Raw genomic sequence first — 21,856 nt, 5'->3', positions numbered from 1 at the left:
GGAGCCCCTTCTCTCTCCCAGCCAAGTCCAAGGCCCGGTGCCCAGAAAGGGCAGCCGGGATGGTGAGGTCATTTCCTGCCTGCCCAAGGCCGGCGGCGCCGAAGGACCTCTAGAATCTGTGCCTTGCGCTGTAACCAGTCTTGGGGAGTGGACCGTGCCACTGGTGAGGGGGTTGGCCGGGGCACAAAAAAGCTGTACCGGAGGCGTGCCTTCTGGGTGTCACCGGCTACTAGGACCTGCAGGGTCAAGGGCTGGGTCAGGGGCCCATGACCTGACAGCATCTCAGAGGCTGCAGTAGCCCCACTGTAGTGCAGGCTGACACCCCCAGGCAGCAGCACATCAGTGGGGGAAGGCATCAATGTGTATTCACCATTGAGGGCATAGGAGCCATCTGGGAGCTTCAGGGCCAGGTAGAGGCTCCGGTGACCAGGGGGCCCCTGGTGCCGGACAAGCATGTGGGTGGCTCCCGCAGGGAAAGTGACCACATCATTGTAGCCGTACCTGTGTGGAAGAAATAGAGGGGTGTTCAGCCTCTTCGAACAGTTCAACCTACCTGAGCTGTGTTTATGACTGCATGCATGTACATATGTGTGTGGATGGTGGTCTCCCCACCTCCGTGGGTTGTCCCACCTAGATCTGAGATACAGGCAATGTGCCCTCCAGCTTCTCATCTCTGTACATGTAAACCCACTGCCTCCTTCTGAGGTGCCCTTCTTAGGCCCACTTCCTGGGCTTATCTAGCTCCCACCCTCCCTTCATGAGCAGCTCATAGTCACCTCCTGGGGAGGCCCTCTCTGCCAACACAGCAGCCTGCTGTCACCTGTGGGACAGGTGGGACTCTGGGCTGTCACTACTTTCATGGCTCTCTCCCCAACCAGACTGAGCTCTTGGAGAGGAGAGACAGTGTGGAGGTCATCTCTGTCTCCTCAGACCCCAGAAATTGCCCCAGGAAGGCAGGAATAACAAATAAATTATGGAGGAACCTGAATTTTCTGAAGGAGCCAGTTTGTTTGCTGCAACCAGAACCATCCCCACCGCACACCATGCACTTGTCAAACTTCTTTTTGGAACCGATGACGCGGTCACAGCCAGCATGGATGCAGCGGCCTTGAACACAGACGGAGGAGCTGTCCGGGGAACAGGGAGTCCCATCTACCACCTGAGAAGGAAAGGAGCAATACAAAGGGTCCTTCCAAAGCCCGGAGTGGCTCCCATTTCTTATGTGGGAGGGGGTGTCAGAAAAGCAGGGGGGGTGGGTTTGAGGCATTGTGGTTGGAGTGAGCCCCAAGCACTGTGTGGGGTGACAATGATGATCATCATAATGTCAAAGTCACCATTTCAGAGCACTCACTATGAAGCAGTGTTCTATTAGAAAGAATCTAAATCTCACAGCCACTACTGGAGGTTTAGAGATGAAACGCTGAGGTTTAGAAAGATTAGGAACTTGCTCAAAGGTGACTTGTAGCTGTTAAGTGGAGGAGACGAGGTGGGAATTGCCTATTTGAGGCCAACACGAAGTTAAACTTGGACGACAGTGCCGAAGATAGACGCTAGAGGGCAGCAGCCTGCAGGAATTGTCCTGGTGGCTGCGAAGGAACAGGCTAGGCCAGGACTTATTCTACCTCTGAAGCCTTCTACTGCCACTGTGCACAGAGGGAGTGCAGGGGCAGGGGCAGACCACCCATGAGCCCCCCACTGTAATTTAACAAAGAATCCCAGGGAAGGAGAGACAAAAACTTGCCCAAAAGGCCACACACTTTCATTCTTGTGAGATGGAGCACTGGAAGGAGGTGAGAGAGGAAAAGAAACCTGTGGTGGTAGGGGTGAGCAGGGGAAACTGGAGAAACTAGAGCCACCTGATTGGGAACTTAGCCAGAGTCTGGGGCTGGTTTTCCAAATATCCCTGACCAGTAAGTCCATGGCTGCCCTGGCTGGCTTGGCACCACTGTGGGAATGCCAGTGCCAGCAAAGGTGCTGTCCTGGAGGGTCTATGCCACCAGAAACAGGGGGTGTGCGTGAGCATCAACAGACCCTTACCCGTGGCTCCAGCACATAGTAATAGCCTAGTGCCCGCGCCTGACAGGTGAGTTTGCACTGGTCCCGGGGAGCCACGCCCGAGTAGCGAGGGACCCAGTCCATGGGCCCCGGAAAGCTCTTGAAGAGATCAGTACGATGGTTGTAGGCAGCACACTGTTCTTCACGAAAGGTCAAGGCTGCAGGGGTAAAGCAGACTGTCAGAATTCTACCCACCTCACACTGTCCCATGCGCCCTTCCACCTAGCCCCTTAAGACTTCTGGACAGCAGAAAACCTCTTCCCCACAGACTTCAGGGAAGGTTCCAGAAGGATGAAGTCACTCCCTCAACAGCAGGGATAGTCAATATCCCCTTTGGTCCTCTGCACTCAAGGACAGTCCTTCCTGCTCCCCAACACCCTCCCGTTCCTCACCTGAGCCTGTTGGGCAGTCCTGAGTATTGCAGGAACGGAAGCGGGTGCGGCGGCCCTCACAGTACTTGCCACCATTCCGGGGGATGGGCCTTGTGCAGTCCCGGGAGGAGAACTGGACACCACTCCCACAGCTCCGGGAGCAGTCACCCCAGGACCCCCAGGGACCCCAGCCCCCAGCCTGTGGGATCTGCAGAAGCATAGAATGGAAGGGCGGGGTTAACAGACATTTCTGGGCTCAGGGCCAGGCCCTGAAGCTTTCCCCTCAACCTTCCTTCACCCCTCCCTAGCCATGTCAAGAGCTCACATTGAAGTCCTGGAGCTGGTCCACATGGAGGCAGCGGCCACCCATGCAGGCCTGTGTGGGCCCGCAGGGGGTGCCATCAGCCCAAGGAGAGTGCTTGGTCTGGCACATGGCATGACCGTTGAGGTGGCCAGAGCACCAGAGGGCAGCACAGGGCGGTGGCAACTGTGGACAATGGCGTGAGTCAGGCCCGAAGGTCAGTTGGCACTGGCGGTCGGCATCATAGTCCTTGCCAGGGAAAGTCACAGGCAGATGAAGAGGCGCCTCTGGCTTGTCTAAGAGACAGTGTCCTGGAAGGAAATTTGAAATCAGCAATGAGCTAAGGGGCCAACAGAAAGCCTGGGATCCCTTGGGGCCCATGGAGCTGAGATCCAAATCCAACAGTTGGAAGAAGCTTTAAATAGCAGTTATAATTTATCGGAAGGCAAGCATTGGCTAAATGCTTGACCAACACTATCTCCTGTTATCCTTCCAAAATCTAGGAGGTAGTGACTACTAACACGCCTAGTTTGCAGATCAGTTATGTAGAGGTGAAGTGATGAACTCAGAGCCACACAGGTACACATATTTGAAAACAGAACCAGAACAGAAACCCTAAGTACAGTTCTCACCAACTACAGAATATTACTGGGTCTGCTTTGTACAGCAAACCGCCTTGCACTAGTCATCCTGTGGGGCCTGTGTACCTCAAGTGATGGGCACTCGAGGTTGGACAGTACTGACATTTTGAAGGCCAGTTCCATTTTTTTTTTAAGATTTATTTATTTATGCATACAAGAACTGGGGTACAGGCCAGAGGTATAGAGGGTGAGAGGATTCACCAGAGACAGAGAGGGGAACAGAACAGGCAGATCAACTGAAATACATTGCTGAGGGGAGCAGCGGATGAGACAGGAGAGGTCTGCTGTGCCTGTGGGTCACATACCTGACCGGGGATCAAACTTAGTGCTGCTGTGGCTGCAGATAGCCTCACAGTGCTGTGTCTTAACCTCTTGCCCCACCAGGGAGGCCCCAAGGCCAGTTCTATTTCTATTGAGCCACAATCTGTCTCTCTCTGTTTGCTCTTTGTTCTGGGAGGAAGTGGGGCCACACGAGTATGTCTCGCACCTACTCCATGCTGCAGAGGAAGTACACTGGAGGAGTCGTGCCCTGAGCTGTGTGGAATGTGGCAAAAGAAAGTAGCGTGGAGCAGATCTGAGCCCCTTTGTGGAGGGGATGCATCTACTTACCATAGCCGTTGTCCAGGAAATCAGTGACAAAGCGAGCGCTGCACGGGGACCAGGGTTCCTCGGGGTCCACATGAGCCATCACAGGAGCCATGACATGGTGGGAGGTGCTCCCAGGCCCATTCAGACTGGCACATGGCTTTGAGTTGTCATGGAGCATGTTGAAGACATGGCCTATAGGAGCAGAGGCCCTGCTAGTTCCAATATTCCCCTCCTTATACTCTCAGGGGCCTATACTATAAACTTGGTTGCTGCTGTGGACTGTCAGATCCATTCCCATATTTCCCTGCCCCCACCTCTGGGGACTCTGAGGCCCTTCAATATGTAGCCACATCTTTGTCTCTACCCAGTTTTCCTTATCGTCAACATTCCTGACCCTGAACTTATACATTTCATCATTGATTTTTGTGAATAATATCCCTCTTAATACAGTGCCAACTCACTCCAAACACACACACACACACACACACACACACACACACACCCTGTAGGTTTCCAGGCATTATTTCATTTAACGGAAAAATCTAAATATTTGACTACCCCGAGAGTAGAGAAGGATGCTGACCCTCGACCTAGGCACATGGAGGAGGAAGAAACACCTGTAATTGCTATTAGTACCCAGTGAGCTCCCTGTCTGTCCCCTCATCTCACCCCGATTCTTCTCTCATCTATCCCAGGTATCCCACCTCACCTAGTTCATGAGCAGCAGTGAAGGCCGACTGGAGCCCGTCATCTTCCACAATAGCACAACTCCTAGCGGGGTCACACACAGTACCCACATCAGCCATGCCCAGCGTGTCACAAGTGGAGACTCCACACAGGTCCTGTGGAGAGGGACCACAGAAGATACATAAGCTGAGACCCCAGGGCCCACTAGGCTGAGCACCAGATTAGTGGGGGCTGGGCACTGAGTTCCCAGCACCGTGAAGGCCCAGAGAGCACTGGCAGTGTGACCTGGCCAGCACCATGTGCAAAACTCCAGCACCTCAGTCTCGGCAGCGGCGCTTTCAGAGATGTGCCGTGCCTGGCTTGTGGTGCTGAGGGGGCCTCACCTGACGGGTGAACAGGATGGCAGTGTCAAAGTGCTCAGGGTCCGAGTCCTCAGGGTGGTTGAGTCCCCGTTGCCAGGCACAGAAGCTGCGTAGGGTCTGGGCGGCACTGGGCCCCACTTGGGGCCCTTCTTCTCCAGGCCCCAGAATCACCAGCCGAGTCACCACCAAATTGACAGGGTTTCGAATGCTTGGGTGCTTGAAGGCCTTGGCTGCTGCCGCCATGACTGTCAGCAGGTAGCGCTTTAGACCTGCACCATGAAATGCCGCCATCTTGTCATCTGCCACCACCAAAGTCTCCACAAACCTGCTCAGTGAGGCAAAGCGCTGGGGAAGAAAGAGAAGAGGGTCCTGAAACATCCTCCCAGACACAAGGATCAGTTTTCCCCTCTCTTCCTTCCTCCCTGGGTCTGGAACTCAGGAGAGGCAGCTGGGCAGCACATACCCCAAGGGACGGGATTCCTAATGGGTCTTGGTTGGGCCCTCTTCCAAGCCCAAATCTCAGGGGTTTTGTGGTAACTCTGAGAAATCAGTTGCTGGCTCTGTAAAGGAGGGGAGATGGAGATGCCACGTCCTAGCTGCATGGGCCCCAAAGGTGAAAAGTATCTGAGAGGGGGAGGGGGTTCCAAGGCCTAAGTGTGACTGGGGCTCACAGGATTGGGGCTAGAGGGCCAGGCTGCAACGTGTCTGCTCTGTGTGGTTGAAGGAACAATTCAGTCAGCAGTTAGGGCCAGGGCCAGTTCTCAGCGTGGCGGGTGTGGAGATCTGGTCTGGATTAAAGTTGGAGACTGAGGGAGGGAGGGAAGGAGGAAAGAGAAAAGAAGGGAGGGAAGAAGCAGGGGAACTGGACAGCGAGGGAAGAAGGATGGAGCCTCAGGCAGCCTTGTAGTTACCCCACAGTGGGAAGGGGACTGAGTAGGAGGAATGGGTGCTGCCCTCCTTTGCAGTTTGCTGTAACAATTTTTTAAAAAAAAGATTTATTTATTTATTTATACAAGCACTGGATACAGTCAAAAGCATGGGAGGGTGAGAGAATTCACCAGAGCCAGAGCGGGGAGCAGATCAGGCAGAAGGACCAAAGTGCACTGCTGAGGGGAGCAGCGGGCGGCAGGAGAGGTCTGCAGGCCATGCAGGACCCTCCTCCCGGTGGCCTGGCCGGGGAGCAACAGGGATTGAACCGGCACTGCAGAGGCTGCGGGCAGCTTTGCAACCCAGCAAGCACTCAACCGCTGGGCCACCGGGGAGGCCCAGCTGTAACAATTTTTTGAAGGCAGCTCCAGAAGTGAAAGGTGAATCCCTTTGGCCTCAAACCTCACTCCTCTAGGTGATGTGTGTATGTGTGTATGGCGGGGGTGGAAACTAAAAATCGAATTTGGGCCACAGAATAGAGGCAAGGCCAAGGGGCTATTAACAGAGCCTTATTGCTAAGGACTGTGCCAGCAGAGGTGCCATAGCCAGTCAAGGGCAGGATGAGGAGGGAAGCAGAGTATCTGACTTACATCTGGGAACCCTCTTTGTGATACATGATCTGGCTGGGACAATGGCTGGGGTAGGAGGAAGCCAGAACCTTCCCAGGAAAGGAGGCTAGTGGAAAGAGGAAAGGCAGGCAGAAGGGAGGGCAGCAGAAGAGCCAAAAGTGGAAGTGGGTGGAGAGAAGGTGAATAGGGGTCAGTGGGACAGACATGGCGCCTGGCAGAGGACGCTGCGGGGTGCAGATTCCAGGGTTGCCTACCTTGGCTCTTCGCGGGCTGGGGCTGGGGCTTCCAGGAGGTGCCTTGACGTTGCACATGGGACCCTGGTCGCTGGCAGGACTCTTCCGGCGCAGGATGTGAGCCCCAGGACCTCCAGCCGAGTTAGGGGTACCTCCCTCCAGGGGCTGGAGGTGTAGTTCAGCCCCTCGATACTGCAGCACCCCTAACAGGGCACCTGCATCCCAGTGCAGAGAAGCCACTGATTCAGGATCTCCGTTGATGGTGCCGGTGAAGTAGGTGCCTGGCTCGGCCCCGCCCAGCAGCTCGGGTGAACGACCCAGGTACTGCACCGTCAGCCCCTCGACCTGAACACCAGGGTCCTGCTCCAGCTCTAGAAGCAGCATCTCCCCAAAGGCCGGGAGGCGGTACAGCAGCCTGGCAGGGGACCTCCAACCTGGCAGGACGCTGCCGTTGAGCCTCTCTGGAAACACGATCTCCTCTTCCCCAGGCAGGGGGTTGGCCAGCCCGGCAGAGGGCAGAAGGGAAGCTAGCGGCAGCAGGAGCAGCCAAGGGGAAACTGGGAGAGGCACTGTAGGGAAGAACGGGTGGAGGTAGATTCCCTGTGGCCGGCACCCTACCCTGCCCCTCCTGGGATGCATGGCCCTCGTGCTGCCTCCCGGAGGCACTGAGGCCGTCTGGGCACCCAGCCCCCACCAGCAACCCAGCTTTGGAAAACTCCTCTTTGTGGTCCAGGGGTTCAGATTCCTGCCAGGGTCAGAAGCAGTGTGCAGAGGGGCTGGAATCTTCAGAGAAGAGGGAGAAAACTTGGCCCTTAGACTTAGGAGCAGTGCCTGGTGGTCTGAGCCTCTAAACTCTCTTCCCACCCCTTCTTTCCTGGATCTTTGTCTCTCCCTGTCTCTTCTGTAGCGCCACTAGCCGCCCCCTCTGTGCTAGACTCTGTCTGGCTTTGACTCGTGCCTGCCCTGGCTCTGCCTCTTTCCACTGTGTCTTTGTCTGTCTGTCTCCTCCTCTCTGTCTATGTGTCTATGGGTCTCCCCAGCCTCTCTCTGTGCCAGCACTTTTATAAAGCACCCCAAACCTCTGCCATTGGCTGAGCGATAAAGTCATTCACTGGTGCTCTGTCGATAGAACTCATATGGATGTCTCATTGCTTTCCCAAAATCCTACTTTTTGTTTTCCTTTAAAAAAAAAATTAGGACTTGCCCAGGGGAGGGGAATCTCTAGCAGCCGGATTTGAGGCACCAGGCCAGCTGATGACAAGCCTTTTCCCAACCCCAGTCTCTCAGCTGCCTCCTTCCCTTTTTGGTGGGACAGAGCCCAGGCAGGGGTAGGAAGTTAGAGAAAGCCTGGTCAGCACACACAGAAAGGACCACAGTACTGGGAGAATTCTGGCTCCCACTGTCCAATCTGGCATGGTCTCCCTTTTTTCAGGGTTCTCTCAGGCTGCCCTCTGCCCCTTGAATTGCTTCTAGGGCTGAGGGAAGGAGGGAGCTTCTGGGGAGGAGGGTGAGGTACAGGTAAGGATGCCTTAGAAAAGGACAGAACTGAGAAAGCACAGCTCAGGGTGGGACCAGGCAGCTGGAGGGTACCAGAAACAGAAAGATGGTCCTGGAGACTGGAGGTCAGTGCATTTGCTGCCCCAATGCCAGCTGAGCTGCTAGAAAGGGCTCGTAGGGGTAGAGGACAAGAAGAGGATTAACAGCTTTCCCTTTTGTAGGAGGGTTCCAGGTGGCACCTCCTCTTCTCCAACAGCCCTTCCCCCCCCCCCTTGGGCTTCCTGAGTTGAGCTGCCACCACCCACCCCCTCTAAACCCCGGAATAATGATTCCGCCTCCATTCCCCCCAAGGCTCCCCCTCCCCATTTCCTGACTCCCCACTTCCCTGGCCCAGATCCCAGCAGCTTCCCCCAGGCTCTTGGCCCAGATCCTACTCCCAACTGCCTTAAAACCATCCCCAACCCCAAGTCAGTAGGCCCAGCCCCAGTACAGGGATAGACTTGCTGTCTCTGGAACCCGGAGGCACCCTTTATCAATTGAGGGAAGCCCCACCTGGCTCCCTCTTCTGGACCTACTTGGCCCTGAGATTTCATGTTCATGGAATATTTAGTAATCTTTTATTTCTCATTCCCTCCAGGACAGGGAAAGGGTGGCAGCTACATCATGTACAGGGAAATAAGGGTGCTGAGGGAAATAAGCCCAGTGCCTGGAAGGGAGAGTTAGCGTAGGGAAAAGAAGCAAGATGATTCCCGGATTCTGAACTGGAGAGAACTCAGAAAGACATCTTGGGGTGGACCCTTGATGCAAGGAAGGAAAGGACTCAGAATTAGGGGCAAAGTCTGCTTAGCCCATGCTATGGCAACTCATTTCCCCAGGATATCCCCAGGAAGGAGAGCGCTGCCAGCTATCCCTTTCCTCTCCAGGGTGGACCACCTGCCCCTGCCCCCATTTTTCTGTCTCTGCCTTGTCACCTCCTGTCTCCTATGTCATATCCGCCCAGATACTTCCCTTCCCCACCCTTCCTGATCAGGTCACCAATACCTGCCTTGTCACTCCCCTCTCACCCCCCCCTCTGTGGGTGCCATATGTCTTGACCCACCACATGCCCTGACCCTAGTTCTAAGTTAAGGGGGTTGTGACTGAAGCAGTCAGACAAAGGATGGGAGACTAGAAAAGGCAGGGGCAAGAGGAGCCATCACCAGAGGCCTCTCACTGCCCCTCTCCACCCCCCATCTGAGATGAGGACAAAGGGGGTGACTAGTGAGAGACAAAGGGCCTTAGAGTCCTACCAGAGGGTGTGTGGGGGTGTTGGTAGCAGGGAGAAGTAACAAAAGCTTCAGTGTCCTAAAGCCCCCAGGAGTCCTCACATCAGTCCCAGCTCAAGCTACCCCCAGAGCCAAGCAGCAAAGTGTCTATCCCAACTTCTCCCAAGCTAGATTAGGGCAAATCAAGGCAGTCCATTGCATCCCCCTGTCCCACAGCACATTATATTCCAACTGTGGAGGGAGAGGAGGCCCAGGGAGAGGGAAGGGAACTAAGGGGGTGACAAAGGCAGAGCCTCTGGCTAGGTGAAGACTGCTCAGTCCGCCCAGGTCCCAAGCAGTCCCCAAAGGCAGGGATAGGGACACACCCTTTGGTAAGTTTCCCATTAGGTCAACTTCTAGGCTGGAAGTTTGGCTTTCCTCTTTCTCTACAGCTAAGAATTCCCCGCCTGCCCCACCCTGTCCCGTTGCTGGTGGGCTGTGTTCCAGAGACCCTGTCTGCGGGAGTTGTGCAGAAGGCATCTTTCTAGGCTCAGAGTGGGAGGGAGGGGCAAACTCAAGGGTGGCCCAGCTGGAGCTGTGCCTGGAGGCCAAGGGAGAGGCTGCAAAACTCCTCTAGTCTCTTCCCTACAGACACAGGGTACTAACTCTGGTGCTACTGCATTTCCATGCTGTTGATGGCTGCCCTGGACCTACTCTGGGTCAGGAAGACAGGACAGAAAGAGACAGCCAGGGTGGAAGTGGGGTGTGCAATTTGGAAGTGTACATTTGGAAGCCCGGCAGTTAGGTGCTCTTGCATAGGGGCCTCCCCTTCTCATCTGCGATCTGCGGCCCCTACCCACTTGACAGCATGCTCTCATGCTGGTGGCCTTGGCATCAGGCTCTTTCTCATTTGGGTTTGGCGGGAGCTCTCAGACCCGCCCAGCCTCACTAGGGTCCATTACCCTAATCCATTTAGGACATCCGAAAATTAGCAGGCTTTGCACCCCTCTGTAACTTCTGGAATGGGGGAAAGGGTAGGTGGTGGTAATTGGCAGAGCTGGGGCTGTCCCAGAAGGCAGTCAAACGGAGGGGATTGGGAAGGCAGCGCCCAAGCTGTGGTGGGAACAGAGCGCGGAGCGGACCCTGGGGGAACTGCACGATCCTACTCTCAGCCAGGACACGCGGGTAGGGGCGGAGCCGGAGCCGGAGCCGGTCTGAGACCCGGATGTCGTCAGGTCGCAGGCTGCCCGCTTCCAAGATGGCGGCTGCGCGGCGCTGACGGGAGAGAAGCCTGCAAGGCTGTGCGACGCCACTTCCGCCCGGCTCTCCTTCTGCAGTCCGCAGCGGGCAAGATGGCGGCGCTCAGGGCGCTATGTGGGCTGCGGGGTGGCGCGGGCCGGGCGCTGCGACCCGCGGCAGGGCTCCGACTGCCGACCCAACCCTGCAGGTGAGGCCCTGGGCGTCTCCGGTGTGCCCGCCCCAATCTAGGGTCTCTCGAGTGCGGGAGCTATACGGGCCTTGTGCCCCTAGGAAACATGACACCGGCCTGCGACTCCCTTGCCCAGGTCTTCACTGTCTGGCTCTAGGGTGCTGGGGCACCCGCTCTGCCCGAGGGGGGATGGAAAACCCTGAGCTCATTCTGCCAGGGTGAAATGGAGGGACCTTGCCTATCAACGGTAGTGTTAGTGTCACCTTTGCTTTATGCCCTGCTGCGCCTGCCGCTTTCCGTCATGGGGTGCCATCAGTGGAAGCACCCCTGATGGTGGGGTTTTAAAAGAGGAGCACAAAGCAAGATGCCCGGTAGTCCCAAGTGCATGAGTCTGGCCATACTTAAGCCGAACCTTGGAGCCATCATGAAGGGTGTCTGTCTCTTTTTCTCCTTTTCTTAGTTTCTAGTTGACCTTGAATAAACACCGTTCTTGAATTTTTATTCACCAGAATGGGACTATAAATATGAGCACACTATGTGGGGGCTAGGATCCACAACCTGTGGACAGGTGACAGGTCAAGTGATTCTGCCATTATTTGTTAGTGGTAATGGAACTCCTATTGTTTTAGCTTGTTCTTCCAAAGCTACACTAACTCTGTCAGTGATTTGGGGTTGAAGAATGCAGGAACCCTTTCTATGGGCCCTCTGAATGAATGGGAACAGAGGAACTAAGTGCTGTTAAGGCCCTTTGCCTACTATCTGTTTCATCTCCCCAGAGGTGCTCGGCAATGGCAGCCAGATGTGGAATGGGCCGAACAGTTTGGGGGAGCTGTCATGTTCCCTACCAAGGAAACAGCCCACTGGAAACCTCCACCTTGGAATGGTGAGTGCCCACAGCCACTTCCCAGCCCACAACCATCCCTGCCCAAAATGATTCCTAAGTGCCCTTGAGCTCTCTACCTTACACAGGTTTTAACCTTTTTGCTTCTTTCACCCTGCAATTCAACAAATAGTGATAATAGCAGGAATTTGTCAAGCAGAGGAAAGGAACAATGTTCCAGGAGAAAGGAAAGAGTAGGTACCAGGTCCTACCAAAGCGAAATTGCTAGCTTCAGCTTTTTCCAGAGGTTTAGTATACTTCCATTTCTGAAAACAGATAAACTGGTCTTCCTGAATACAAACAGTTTTTCCCGCATCATTACTTGCTCTTCCTTTTGTCTTTTGGTTTGGATCAGTGACACCCCTATTTTCCTGATTCCTCAGAACTGCAATTTTTTCACCGTCTTTGGCTGGTTTCTCTCTTGCCCTCTGTGTATGTCCACTTACTCCCCAAACCATGAGGATTCTTTCATGTTTCACACCTGATCAGATTTCTGTTATATTTGATCTTGATTATTTCAGGAGACTTTTTGTTAGAGGGCAGGGAGAACCCCCAAACCTGCCTGCTCTAAATAGGTTTTGCGGTCCACTGCATTAAGACAAAACATATAAGACCTTTAATGGAAAAGAACTTTAACTAGTGTGCAATGCTGAAAAGACAAAAAATATAGTTTCTAAATCAAGCACCCAAAGTTACCCATCCCCTCGTGGGTAAATGTCCAGTCAAACAGGATTGGCCCAAAGCAAAGCCAAAAAGCCTGCCACATGTCTAAAGCACCTTCCATCAGGGACCCATAGAAAATGGTCAGAAATAGCCAGACAAGTCTGTGAGGAAACGAGAAAAATCAAAACCAAGATAAAAACTGCCATTGTTAGCTTCTCCACGGGGCTCTCACCCATGTCTGTTTCAATCAGTCCAGTACCAAGAAGCAAGCGCAGTTTCATCACATGTCTCTCTGCTCCATGTGCCTCCTTCAGGTTTCCTTCTGGCTCTCCATCCTGCTTCCTTTCTTCTCCTGTGTCCTCTCTAGCTTTTTCCACTTGCCTAGCTCCACCCTGCTTTGGGTGGGGGAGGATTTTCACTGGCTTCATACCATTGATCTTGCCTCCCACCTCCTTTCCTATATAATATCATGACATCTTCCTGAAACATCATTTTACCAGGTCATTCATTCTTTTTCTCAAAAACCTTCAAAGGCACTTTGACTTACCTTTCAAAAACTTAACAGTAGCAATGACTGAGTACCTACCAAGTGCTAAGTATTTAATTTGCATTATTTCATAACAACCCTATGAAAGTAATCCTAGTGTTAGCCCAAATTTGAGGATATTATGGTGCAGGGATATTAAAACTTGATTGAGGATACACAATGTGTCTGAATGACAGATTTGGGTCCCTCTGACTCGAAAGCCCATGATGAAGGATTTGAGCTGCAAAGGTAGCATGTGGTTTTAAATCTCAATTTTCAAAAAGAAATACCAGATGGTTTCACTTATAGGAGGATTGTAGGGGATCCCAATAAGGGATCAGGGAAAAAAAAAAGCAATTATAATAAGGAAAAAATCAAAATCAACAGGCAACTATAAACTAGAGACATTCTGCAGGGGGGAGGAGAGAGTTGCACCGAAACGGATGGGAAGAGCTTGTTACAGGGGACTATGGTGATGGTACATGGGTGAATTGGTGGTGGGAATTCCACAGGGACTATACCCAAGATGATAAAGCATACATTGTATAAAAATGAAGAATGATTAAAAAACATATAAAATAATTTTTAAAAAAATTTCTATTTACCATTTACCAATGAATAAATTACCTCCTTCATAGTATTATTGTGATGATTAAGTAAGATAATAATGTGTGACTGGCATATGGTGAGCCCTCCAAAGTGTTATCGAAACAGATCCTCCTTCCACGTAGTCTTCATGGTGGTCTCTCCCTGCTTTGAATACTTAATGGCTACGCCACTTTCTTGGTAATTTGTAAGCTTCACCAGAGTTACTCGTTTCTCACATGTACTTACTGACCAAAACAAATTGTAAGTTTCTTAGGGTCGGAATTGTCCTTCAGTAGTAAGAATTAGGGATACATTTCATGATTGGTTGACCATTTATCAGAAACATTTGAAGGGCGGTGTATCATAGTGGAGCCTGGAGTTGAATAGGCGGGTAACATCCTGGCTCTGCCATTGACTAGCACTGTGAAAAGTCATTTTCCCTCTCTGGTTTCAGTTTCTCCAATAACGTGAGGATGATAATAATATCCACTACTCACATGGTTGTGACAACTAAATTAATGAAAATAAGATGCTTAGAGTAGTTGCCTGGCCCATAGTAAGGACTCTATAAGTTATTGTTATTAGTGTTATCACTAAGGTATCCTGGGAAACATGGAATGAGAGCGGCACAAAGTCCCTCTCATCAGGAAGTTTACATCCCCCCTTTCCCTCTCACAGTCCTCTTACTGGTTGTGTGAGAGATTAGGGAATTAAGGCATGAAATGGTGACAAGCAGGATCCATGGAGAGAGGATGACTCCTTGCCCTCTCTTGGGGCTTCCCAAGAGAATTACCATTTGGCTCTGAAGTATTTCTCACTTCTCAGATGTGGACCCTCCAAAGGACACATTGGTGTCAAACCTGACCCTGAACTTTGGGCCCCAGCACCCAGCAGCCCACGGAGTTCTACGCCTGGTGATGGAACTGAGTGGGGAGATGGTGCGCAAGTGTGATCCACACATTGGGCTGCTACACCGGGGCACGGAGAAGCTCATTGAGTACAAGACCTACCTACAGGTAAGGGCTGCACATTTGACAGGACCTCAGGATGCTTTAGCCTGGTATTTTGCTGGTTTACTGCCCCCAAAACTCCAGGGGAGAGCCTTCCTGGTGGCACAGGGGGTTAAGTCTCAGTGCTGTCAAGCTATTGGAAGCCACTGCAGCATGAGTTCGATCCCTGCCCAGAGAGCTGACCCACATAGTGCAGCAGACCTCTCCTGTCTGGCCTGCTGCTCCCCTCAGCAGTGTATTTCAGTAGATCCACCTGTTCTGCTCCCCACTCTGTCTCTGGTGAGTTCTCTATCCCCCCTCCCCTGTACCTCTGGTCTATACCTCAGTTCTTGTATGCATAGCATAAAAAAAAACAAACCCGGGGAGGAGATTATGGAAGTCACGGTTGGAGATATTGTCACCTGGATTTGGTTTGTCTACAGAAATGCTTTGGAGCTGGAACTGCACTTGCGGCTCTTCACTGGTTGCCTTTTGGCTGCCCTCTTTACCCTTACTCTAGTGCCTCAGTTTCTCTGTTCTTAGCACATACTAATACGTCAAAGTTGGTGTCCCTGGTGTCAGGGAGAGGAGAAAGACGTTAACTCCTAGGATTCACAGCTGATTTTTGTATCTTCTAGCTGTTTTAAGTATGTTTTCAAAACACTTGATGAGTCAGTGTGACCTGGAGGGTTTGTGAGAGTTTGTCATTTCTGGGGGAACTGCATGACCCAAGTGATGAGGGTCAGATTTGAAGGAATTGGATCTGGGATAGGAATCTGGTTTTCCCTTATGAAGAAAGATTTTCATAGGAGATGATGCTGACTAGAATGTGATTTCTCTGAGAGGCACTGGGGGTTTCTGGTCCCAGAGTCAGTGGAGTTAACCCTGCAGCTTTATCTACGTCACAGTGACATCAGGGCAAGAACTGGCTGTCCCAAACAGGGCCTCTTGGCTCCGCCTCCTTCCTGGAAACTGAAGCTGTTCAGCAACAGACAGATTAGACATCACTTTCTTGGCAACTGTTTCTACCCAACATTCCTACCAGAAACCAAGCCCATCCTTCTTGGGCTCTGTCTTCCCATATCCCTCACTTCCAGGCATTTCTAAGACTGATCACACCCTTCTTTCTCAACATCTCAGAGAAGCACAGATCTTTGACAGAGGTGTCACTGGAATCAGGGATTGCTCACCAGAACAGATGTTAAATTCCCAGGAATTCTGTGAGCCAGTTGTTAAACATCGCCATTATTGAAAATTGAATGATAACCACTTATGATTAAATATTATATTAAAAACAAAGCAAAGAAGTATTCAGAATTTATTCCATCCTTTTCTCACTACTCTTTGCTATGCTACACTTTTTTTTTAAGATTTATTTATTTATTTTATTTTATTTTTTTAAAAAAAATTTTTTTTTATAGAGGCATGTTTTATTTATTTATTTGTTTGTTTGTTTGTTTTGTTTATACATGCACTGGGTACAGTCAGACGCGCGGGAGGGTGAGAGAATTCACCAGAGCCAGAGCAGGGAGCAGAGCAGGCAGAAGGACCGAAGTACACTGCTAAGGAGAGCAGCGGGTGGCAGGAGAGGTCTGCGCGCCATGTGGGACCCTCCTCTGGTGGCCGGGGAGCAGCCGGGGATCGAACTGGCGCTGCAGAGGTCGCAGGCAGCTTCCCAACCCAGCGCTCAACCGCTTCGCCACCGGGGAGGCCCTTAAGATTTATTTATTAAGGCATGTAAGAGCTGGGGTACAGGCCAGAGATGTGGGGGTCGGTGAGAGGATTCACCAGAGACAGAGTAGGGAACAGAACAGGCAGATTGACTGAAATACACTGCTGAGGGGAGCATGCTATGCTACACTCTTGAGGCATTTACTTTATTTTATCTGTGTGGTGAAAATACGGTGTATGCTGTGCCGCTCTCCCCTTGGCTGTGTTCAATTATATAATGTTGGGAGCTTAAAATTGGCCCTGGTAGGGGTATTTCACTGAGGAAGTTCAAAAATGACAAATCACGGTCCTCCTACCCCTTCAGAGAGCCAGTTTTTAAACATCTCCCAATATACCACTGAATATTGGGGTATTTCATCCTGCCTCTTAGGGGCTTCTGAGACTTCTCTTACGCACACCGACTTCTGATGCCCACAGAGAGCAGTGCTTCTGGCAGCTGCACCAAGGCTCCTCAGCCTATTAGATGTGACCAGACTTCCCCCTCTGCCCAGGCCCTTCCCTACTTTGACCGACTGGACTACGTGTCCATGATGTGTAACGAGCAGGCCTATTCATTGGCCGTGGAGAAGCTACTCAACATCCAGCCTCCGCCCCGGGCCCAGTGGATTCGAGGTACATCCACCCTTCCTCTGCGGCCACTGCAAGTATAGCATTATCCCCCATGCACCACCACCACCACTACCTTAGCAGCATTGAACCCAAGCCTGGCATGTAGACCCCAGGCTATGCCCAGAGATGCTCTATCAGCCTAGCTTTTTGGTGCCTATTTCTATCTCTCTTCTCTGCACCTCTCTACAGTGCTATTTGGAGAAATCACACGACTCTTGAACCACATCATGGCTGTGACCACACATGCTCTGGACATTGGGGCCATGACTCCTTTCTTCTGGATGTTTGAAGAAAGGGAGAAGGTATGAGGAGGAGGGAAATCTAGGAAGAGAGAAGGAAGCACAGGAAGTAGAGAAGGCATGAAGGAAACAGATAATTCGGAGAGAACAGAGGGAGAACACTTAGGGAAGAAGGTGTATTTAACCTAGGTTTTATTCTTAAGGAATGTTGTCAGGAGGAGTTGGTTGAGCACAAGAAGGGGGTAGGAGAGTGGGCCACCATGTTGTTGGACTTAGGGGCCCAGGGCTTTGTCACTAATTCCCAGTGTGTCCTATCAAGATGTTTGAGTTCTACGAGCGAGTATCTGGGGCACGGATGCATGCTGCCTACGTCAGGCCAGGAGGCGTGCACCAGGTGAGCAGGCTCTGCCTCCCGCCTCCCAAGAGTCCACGCCTGTGGGTTCCTGGTGGCCACTGGGGGGCAGCACTGGCTGATGGGACTGCTGATCCTAGAGCCCTGGGTGGGAGGCTGAACCTCTTCTTTTCAGTGCGGGCTCTGCTGGACTCAGTGATCACTGTGCATTTGACTGTAGGACCTACCCCTGGGACTGATGGATGACATTTACGAGTTTTCTAAGAACTTCTCTCTTCGGATTGATGAGGTGGAGGAGGTAAGAGTCGGGAGTAGTCCCTCTCTTCCCCTAAGAAGGACTTGTGGGGTTATGTCCCCAGCTGTAAAGAAATATGAGGGGTTCGAAGGCTGTTGTGAGGAGTGTTTACATGCCAGTTTTCTTGGTTCACAGATGCTGACCAACAACAGGATCTGGCGAAATCGGACAGTGGACATTGGGGTTGTGACAGCAGAAGATGCGCTGAACTATGGTTTTAGGTGGGAGGAATCAGACTTCTCTCCTCAGGGTGGGGGGATCTCAGGCCTCACATATTGGCTTCAGGACTGTGGCACCTTCCTTGCCATGCTCTGAGTTTGAACCTGTGCTGGCAGTGTAGGGAAAGGAAAGGGGAGGTTGACGGGGAGAGTGTGCCGCCCTTGGTTTGTGGGAAGGACTCTCATTTCTATTACACACTCCCCAGCGGGGTGATGCTCCGGGGCTCCGGCATCCAGTGGGACCTGCGGAAGACCCAGCCCTATGATGTTTATGACCAGGTGGAGTTTGACGTTCCTATTGGCTCTCGAGGAGACTGCTACGATAGGTAAGACCTTGCTTAGCTCGCTGTCCAGCTAGTTTCCCTACCTTTTCTCTTGGCTGCCTGCATCTTTACCATACTTGTCAGTATCTACTAGGGCTCTTGTATATGATAAACTAGGTTGCTTTCAAAGCACTTTACTTAGGTGACACTTTGCTTTATCCTACATCATCCCTGTGTCCTAAATCGAATTCATTTTGAGTGCATTTTACAGTTGATTTTGAAAACTGAGGATAAAAGTTAGGTATTAGCTCTTTCTGCCATCTTGGATCCTGTGGAGGCCTGTTGGGCATGGGACTTTTAAAATATGCCTAGAAGACTGGTCCAAGGCCGTTTTTGCTGGCTACTTCAGAACCAGAGGGAACACGCAATTCTTAAAACTGAAGGTGTTTATGCTCAAGGTGAAATTGGATTCTCTCTAGGCCAGAGATGTGCTTATGTGTACAGAGCAAAGAAATACACAGTGACTCCTGGTGGTAAATGGAATGAAACTAGATTCATTTGAGAGAAGATGACGCATGTGCCATGGTGACAGTGGCATGGTTTGTGTCAAGTTCTGAAGCAGCCTTTTTTTTTTTTTTAATATATTTTTAAAAATATTTATTTTGTAGACGAACTGGAGTGTAGGCCAGAAGGGTGTGTGTGTGGGAGGGGGAACAGGGGAGATAAGAGGATTCACCAGAGAGATGGAGTGGGAAGCAGAACAGGCAGATTCACTGAAATACACTGATAAGGGGAAAGCTGGCAAGACAGGTGAGGTCGGCTGCACCATGTGTGGGTCAGCTCCCTGGCCGGGGATCAAACTCAGGCGTAGTGATGATCGTGCTGAGGCTTAACCCCTAGGCCCCCAGGGAAGCCCTGAAGCAGCCTTCCTATTAAGACCATAGGACCAAAAAAAAAAGAAAAAAACAAACAAAAAAAAGACCATAGGACACACAATCTATGTGATGATGTACCCCTAAAGGATTTAAACTTACTGAGAAACCAATAAAGTGTTTTACTTCTCTTATTTTAAAGAGATTAGCTCAGGGGCCTCCCCGGTGGTGCAGCGGTAGAGCGCTGGGTTGCGAAGCTGCCCACGGCCTCTGCGGCGCCGGTTCAATCCCCGGCTGCTCCCCGGCCACCGGCAAGGGTCCCACATGACGCGCAGACCTCTCCTGCCGTGCCCGCCTCTCCCCTCAGCAGTGTCCTCCATCTGTCTGCCTGCTCTGCTCCCCGCTCTGGCTCTGGTGAATTCTCTCACCCTCCCGCGCGTCTGACTGTACCCAGTGCTTGTATAAACAAAACAAACAAACAAACAAACAAACAAATAAATAAAACATGCCTCTATTTAAAAAAAAAAAAGCGATTAGCTCAGGATGGGACTAGAATCTTGATCATTGCTCTTTTTGCTAGATTCTAAGCTTCAAATTCCATTCCTGTTTACTGACTTTAAGAGTTGCTCTTGTTTCCTTTTTGAGTTTATTTGATGTTTTGTAGTCCAAAAAGTATTTCAAAGGGTAAGCAAATAGGGAAATACTGTCAGGCATGGTCTGGAAAAAGTAGGATAGGATTTGGGGAAGGAGCCAAGACGACAGTCAGAAAGTTGCAGGCTCTCCTTGGTGGCCTGGCAGAGAGACGCGCCGCATGGGGAGAGGGAGTGAGGGCTGTTCACCAAGCATGCCTCAGGTCAGCCCCTTGTCCTGCCCAGCCCTGTGTGCTATTCTCTTCTGCTTTCTCCTGTCTTCCTGTTTCATCTACTTTAGGTACCTGTGTCGGGTGGAGGAGATGCGCCAGTCCCTTCGAATCATCTCTCAGTGTCTAAACAAGATGCCTCCTGGGGAGATCAAAGTTGATGATGCCAAAGTGTCTCCACCTAAGCGCGCAGAGATGAAGGTCATCTGCAGGGGAGGGAATGGTCTGGGAAGGAGCCTGCTGCCAGGAGAAATACCTTGAATTCCACTGTATTTTTCAGTTTTCCTTTTTCAAATAGTTCATTGTATAGATTCTTAACCTTCTACAGCCTCCTTTCTTATCCTGCATCTCCTTTGCTCTCTGACTTGCATGTGGATTTCAGTCTCCCTGAGAGTAGAGACCATTTTTTTGCTGGGGAAGACCGTTTGGGTCTGGCTCAATGATGCTCCCTTCTTCCTCTTTTCAGACATCTATGGAGTCACTGATACATCACTTCAAGTTGTATACTGAGGGTTACCAAGTTCCTCCAGGGGCCACATACACTGCTATTGAGGCGCCTAAGGTGAGCGGAGAAGCGGGAGGGAAGGGCAGTGTGTGGGGAAGTGACCAAGATAGGTGTTAAGTGAATGCTCATTCATTGGTGAAGGAGGATGTGAGGGTGAATAGGGAGGTTTTGTTCTTCCTGTTAACGGAGGCTGCCAACTTCTTCCTCGGACAGGGAGAGTTTGGAGTGTACCTAGTGTCTGACGGCAGCAGCCGCCCTTACCGATGCAAGATCAAGGCTCCTGGTTTTGCCCACTTGGTAAGAAACAACCTCAGTTAGAATCCTGACTGAAACAAATGAATTCAGTCATTATTGACCTTAGTCACAATTTTTATAAACTTTCTTCCCTTCCTAACTTGTTCTATTTCCATTTCTGCAGGCTGGTTTGGACAAGATGTCTAAAGGACACATGTTGGCTGACGTTGTCGCCATCATAGGTACGCAGCTATTCCATGGTAGGGATGTCCTAGGCAAGGGGCTTTGCCTGGGGACAGAAACAGAACACGTCCTGTACCGCAGAGACTGTGAGCATGGACTCAAATCCCCACTCTCTTGGGCATGGTAATGGGTTCTGGATCCTTTATAATACACTTTTTTCCTCCTCCCCCCTGACCTCCTAGGCACCCAAGACATCGTGTTTGGAGAAGTAGATCGGTGAGCAGGCGAGCGGCATTTGACCTCCTTGCCAATCATTTCCCTTCATGGAGTGTGTCAACATTCGGATGGGACGTGTGTGGATGTGTGTGTGCACGTACATGAGCACCTGGCTGTCAGGCTTTCTGAGCATGTACTTAGGAAAGGAGAACTTACAATAAATTAGCCGCCCTGCGGCCCCTCGGCCCCAATTTCTGCTGTCTTGTTGTCTTTCACTTTGAGGGGACTCTTGAGTGTTTGTTAACTTTCCACTTCTGTTAAACTCAGTTCATAGCAATTTTTCCTGCTCATCTCCGCCCCTTCTCTGACTCTTGTCCTTTCCACTTCTCCATTCCCCATTTCCTCTTTTCCCCCCTCAACTTCCCCCACTAACCTCGTTGCCCACACAATTTGGTAAACCCCTCGGTCAAGACAGGGGCCAGAGTCCAGGTGGCTTGAAAAAGCAATGGAGGGTCTTCAGGAACTTCGAGTGGCAATGTGTCAGCATGTAGCTCATAACGGTGGCGTGAGAGGGCGGGCCTCGACAGCCCTTCCTGGGGTGGGAGTTTCCACAGGGCATGGAAGTCGGGCTTGGCCACCCTGGGACTCGGGCGTAAGTGCCCAGCTCTCCTAGCTCTCTTGGTTGGCCCTTCCGGGCGCCGCCCGGCCTCGAATGCAGGAAGGGGAAGGG

At 51.5% G+C, this 21,856-nt stretch overlaps 2 protein-coding genes across 3 annotated transcripts; one reads left to right on the top strand and one right to left on the bottom strand.

The window, feature by feature from the left end:
* Positions 1-68: 68 nt before the first annotated feature.
* Positions 69-7,373, bottom strand: ADAMTS4 (ADAM metallopeptidase with thrombospondin type 1 motif 4; the record flags this gene model as incomplete). Its single annotated transcript, XM_084250089.1, has 9 exons — positions 69-501; positions 984-1,159; positions 2,038-2,213; positions 2,448-2,634; positions 2,752-3,038; positions 3,978-4,148; positions 4,666-4,798; positions 5,027-5,350; positions 6,756-7,373. The coding sequence occupies 9 exons, from the start codon at positions 7,371-7,373 to the stop codon at positions 69-71; spliced, it is 2,505 nt and encodes an 834-aa protein (XP_084106215.1).
* A 3,454-nt stretch (positions 7,374-10,827) lies between these two features.
* Positions 10,828-21,368, top strand: NDUFS2 (NADH:ubiquinone oxidoreductase core subunit S2; the record flags this gene model as incomplete). Of its 2 annotated transcripts, XM_084248879.1 has the most annotated exons (14): positions 10,828-10,922; positions 11,681-11,787; positions 14,387-14,577; positions 16,773-16,893; positions 17,080-17,192; positions 17,449-17,523; positions 17,702-17,779; positions 17,912-17,997; positions 18,201-18,320; positions 20,060-20,189; positions 20,455-20,550; positions 20,707-20,790; positions 20,912-20,969; positions 21,153-21,368. In XM_084248879.1, 14 exons carry the CDS (start codon positions 10,828-10,830, stop codon positions 21,188-21,190), a joined length of 1,392 nt encoding a protein of 463 aa, XP_084105005.1. In that variant the 3' UTR covers positions 21,191-21,368. The 2 variants fall into 2 exon arrangements, with proteins under 2 accessions (XP_084105005.1, XP_084105006.1); XM_084248880.1 differs by lacking the exon at positions 17,702-17,779.
* Positions 21,369-21,856: the final 488 nt, after the last annotated feature.

The sequence above is a fragment of the Talpa europaea genome (assembly GCF_964194135.1).
Source record: "Talpa europaea genome assembly, chromosome: 12".
NCBI classification, from domain to species: domain Eukaryota; kingdom Metazoa; phylum Chordata; class Mammalia; order Eulipotyphla; family Talpidae; genus Talpa; species Talpa europaea.
The sequence above is the reverse complement of the archived record's forward strand: the minus strand, read 5'-3'. Positions and strand labels throughout refer to the sequence as shown.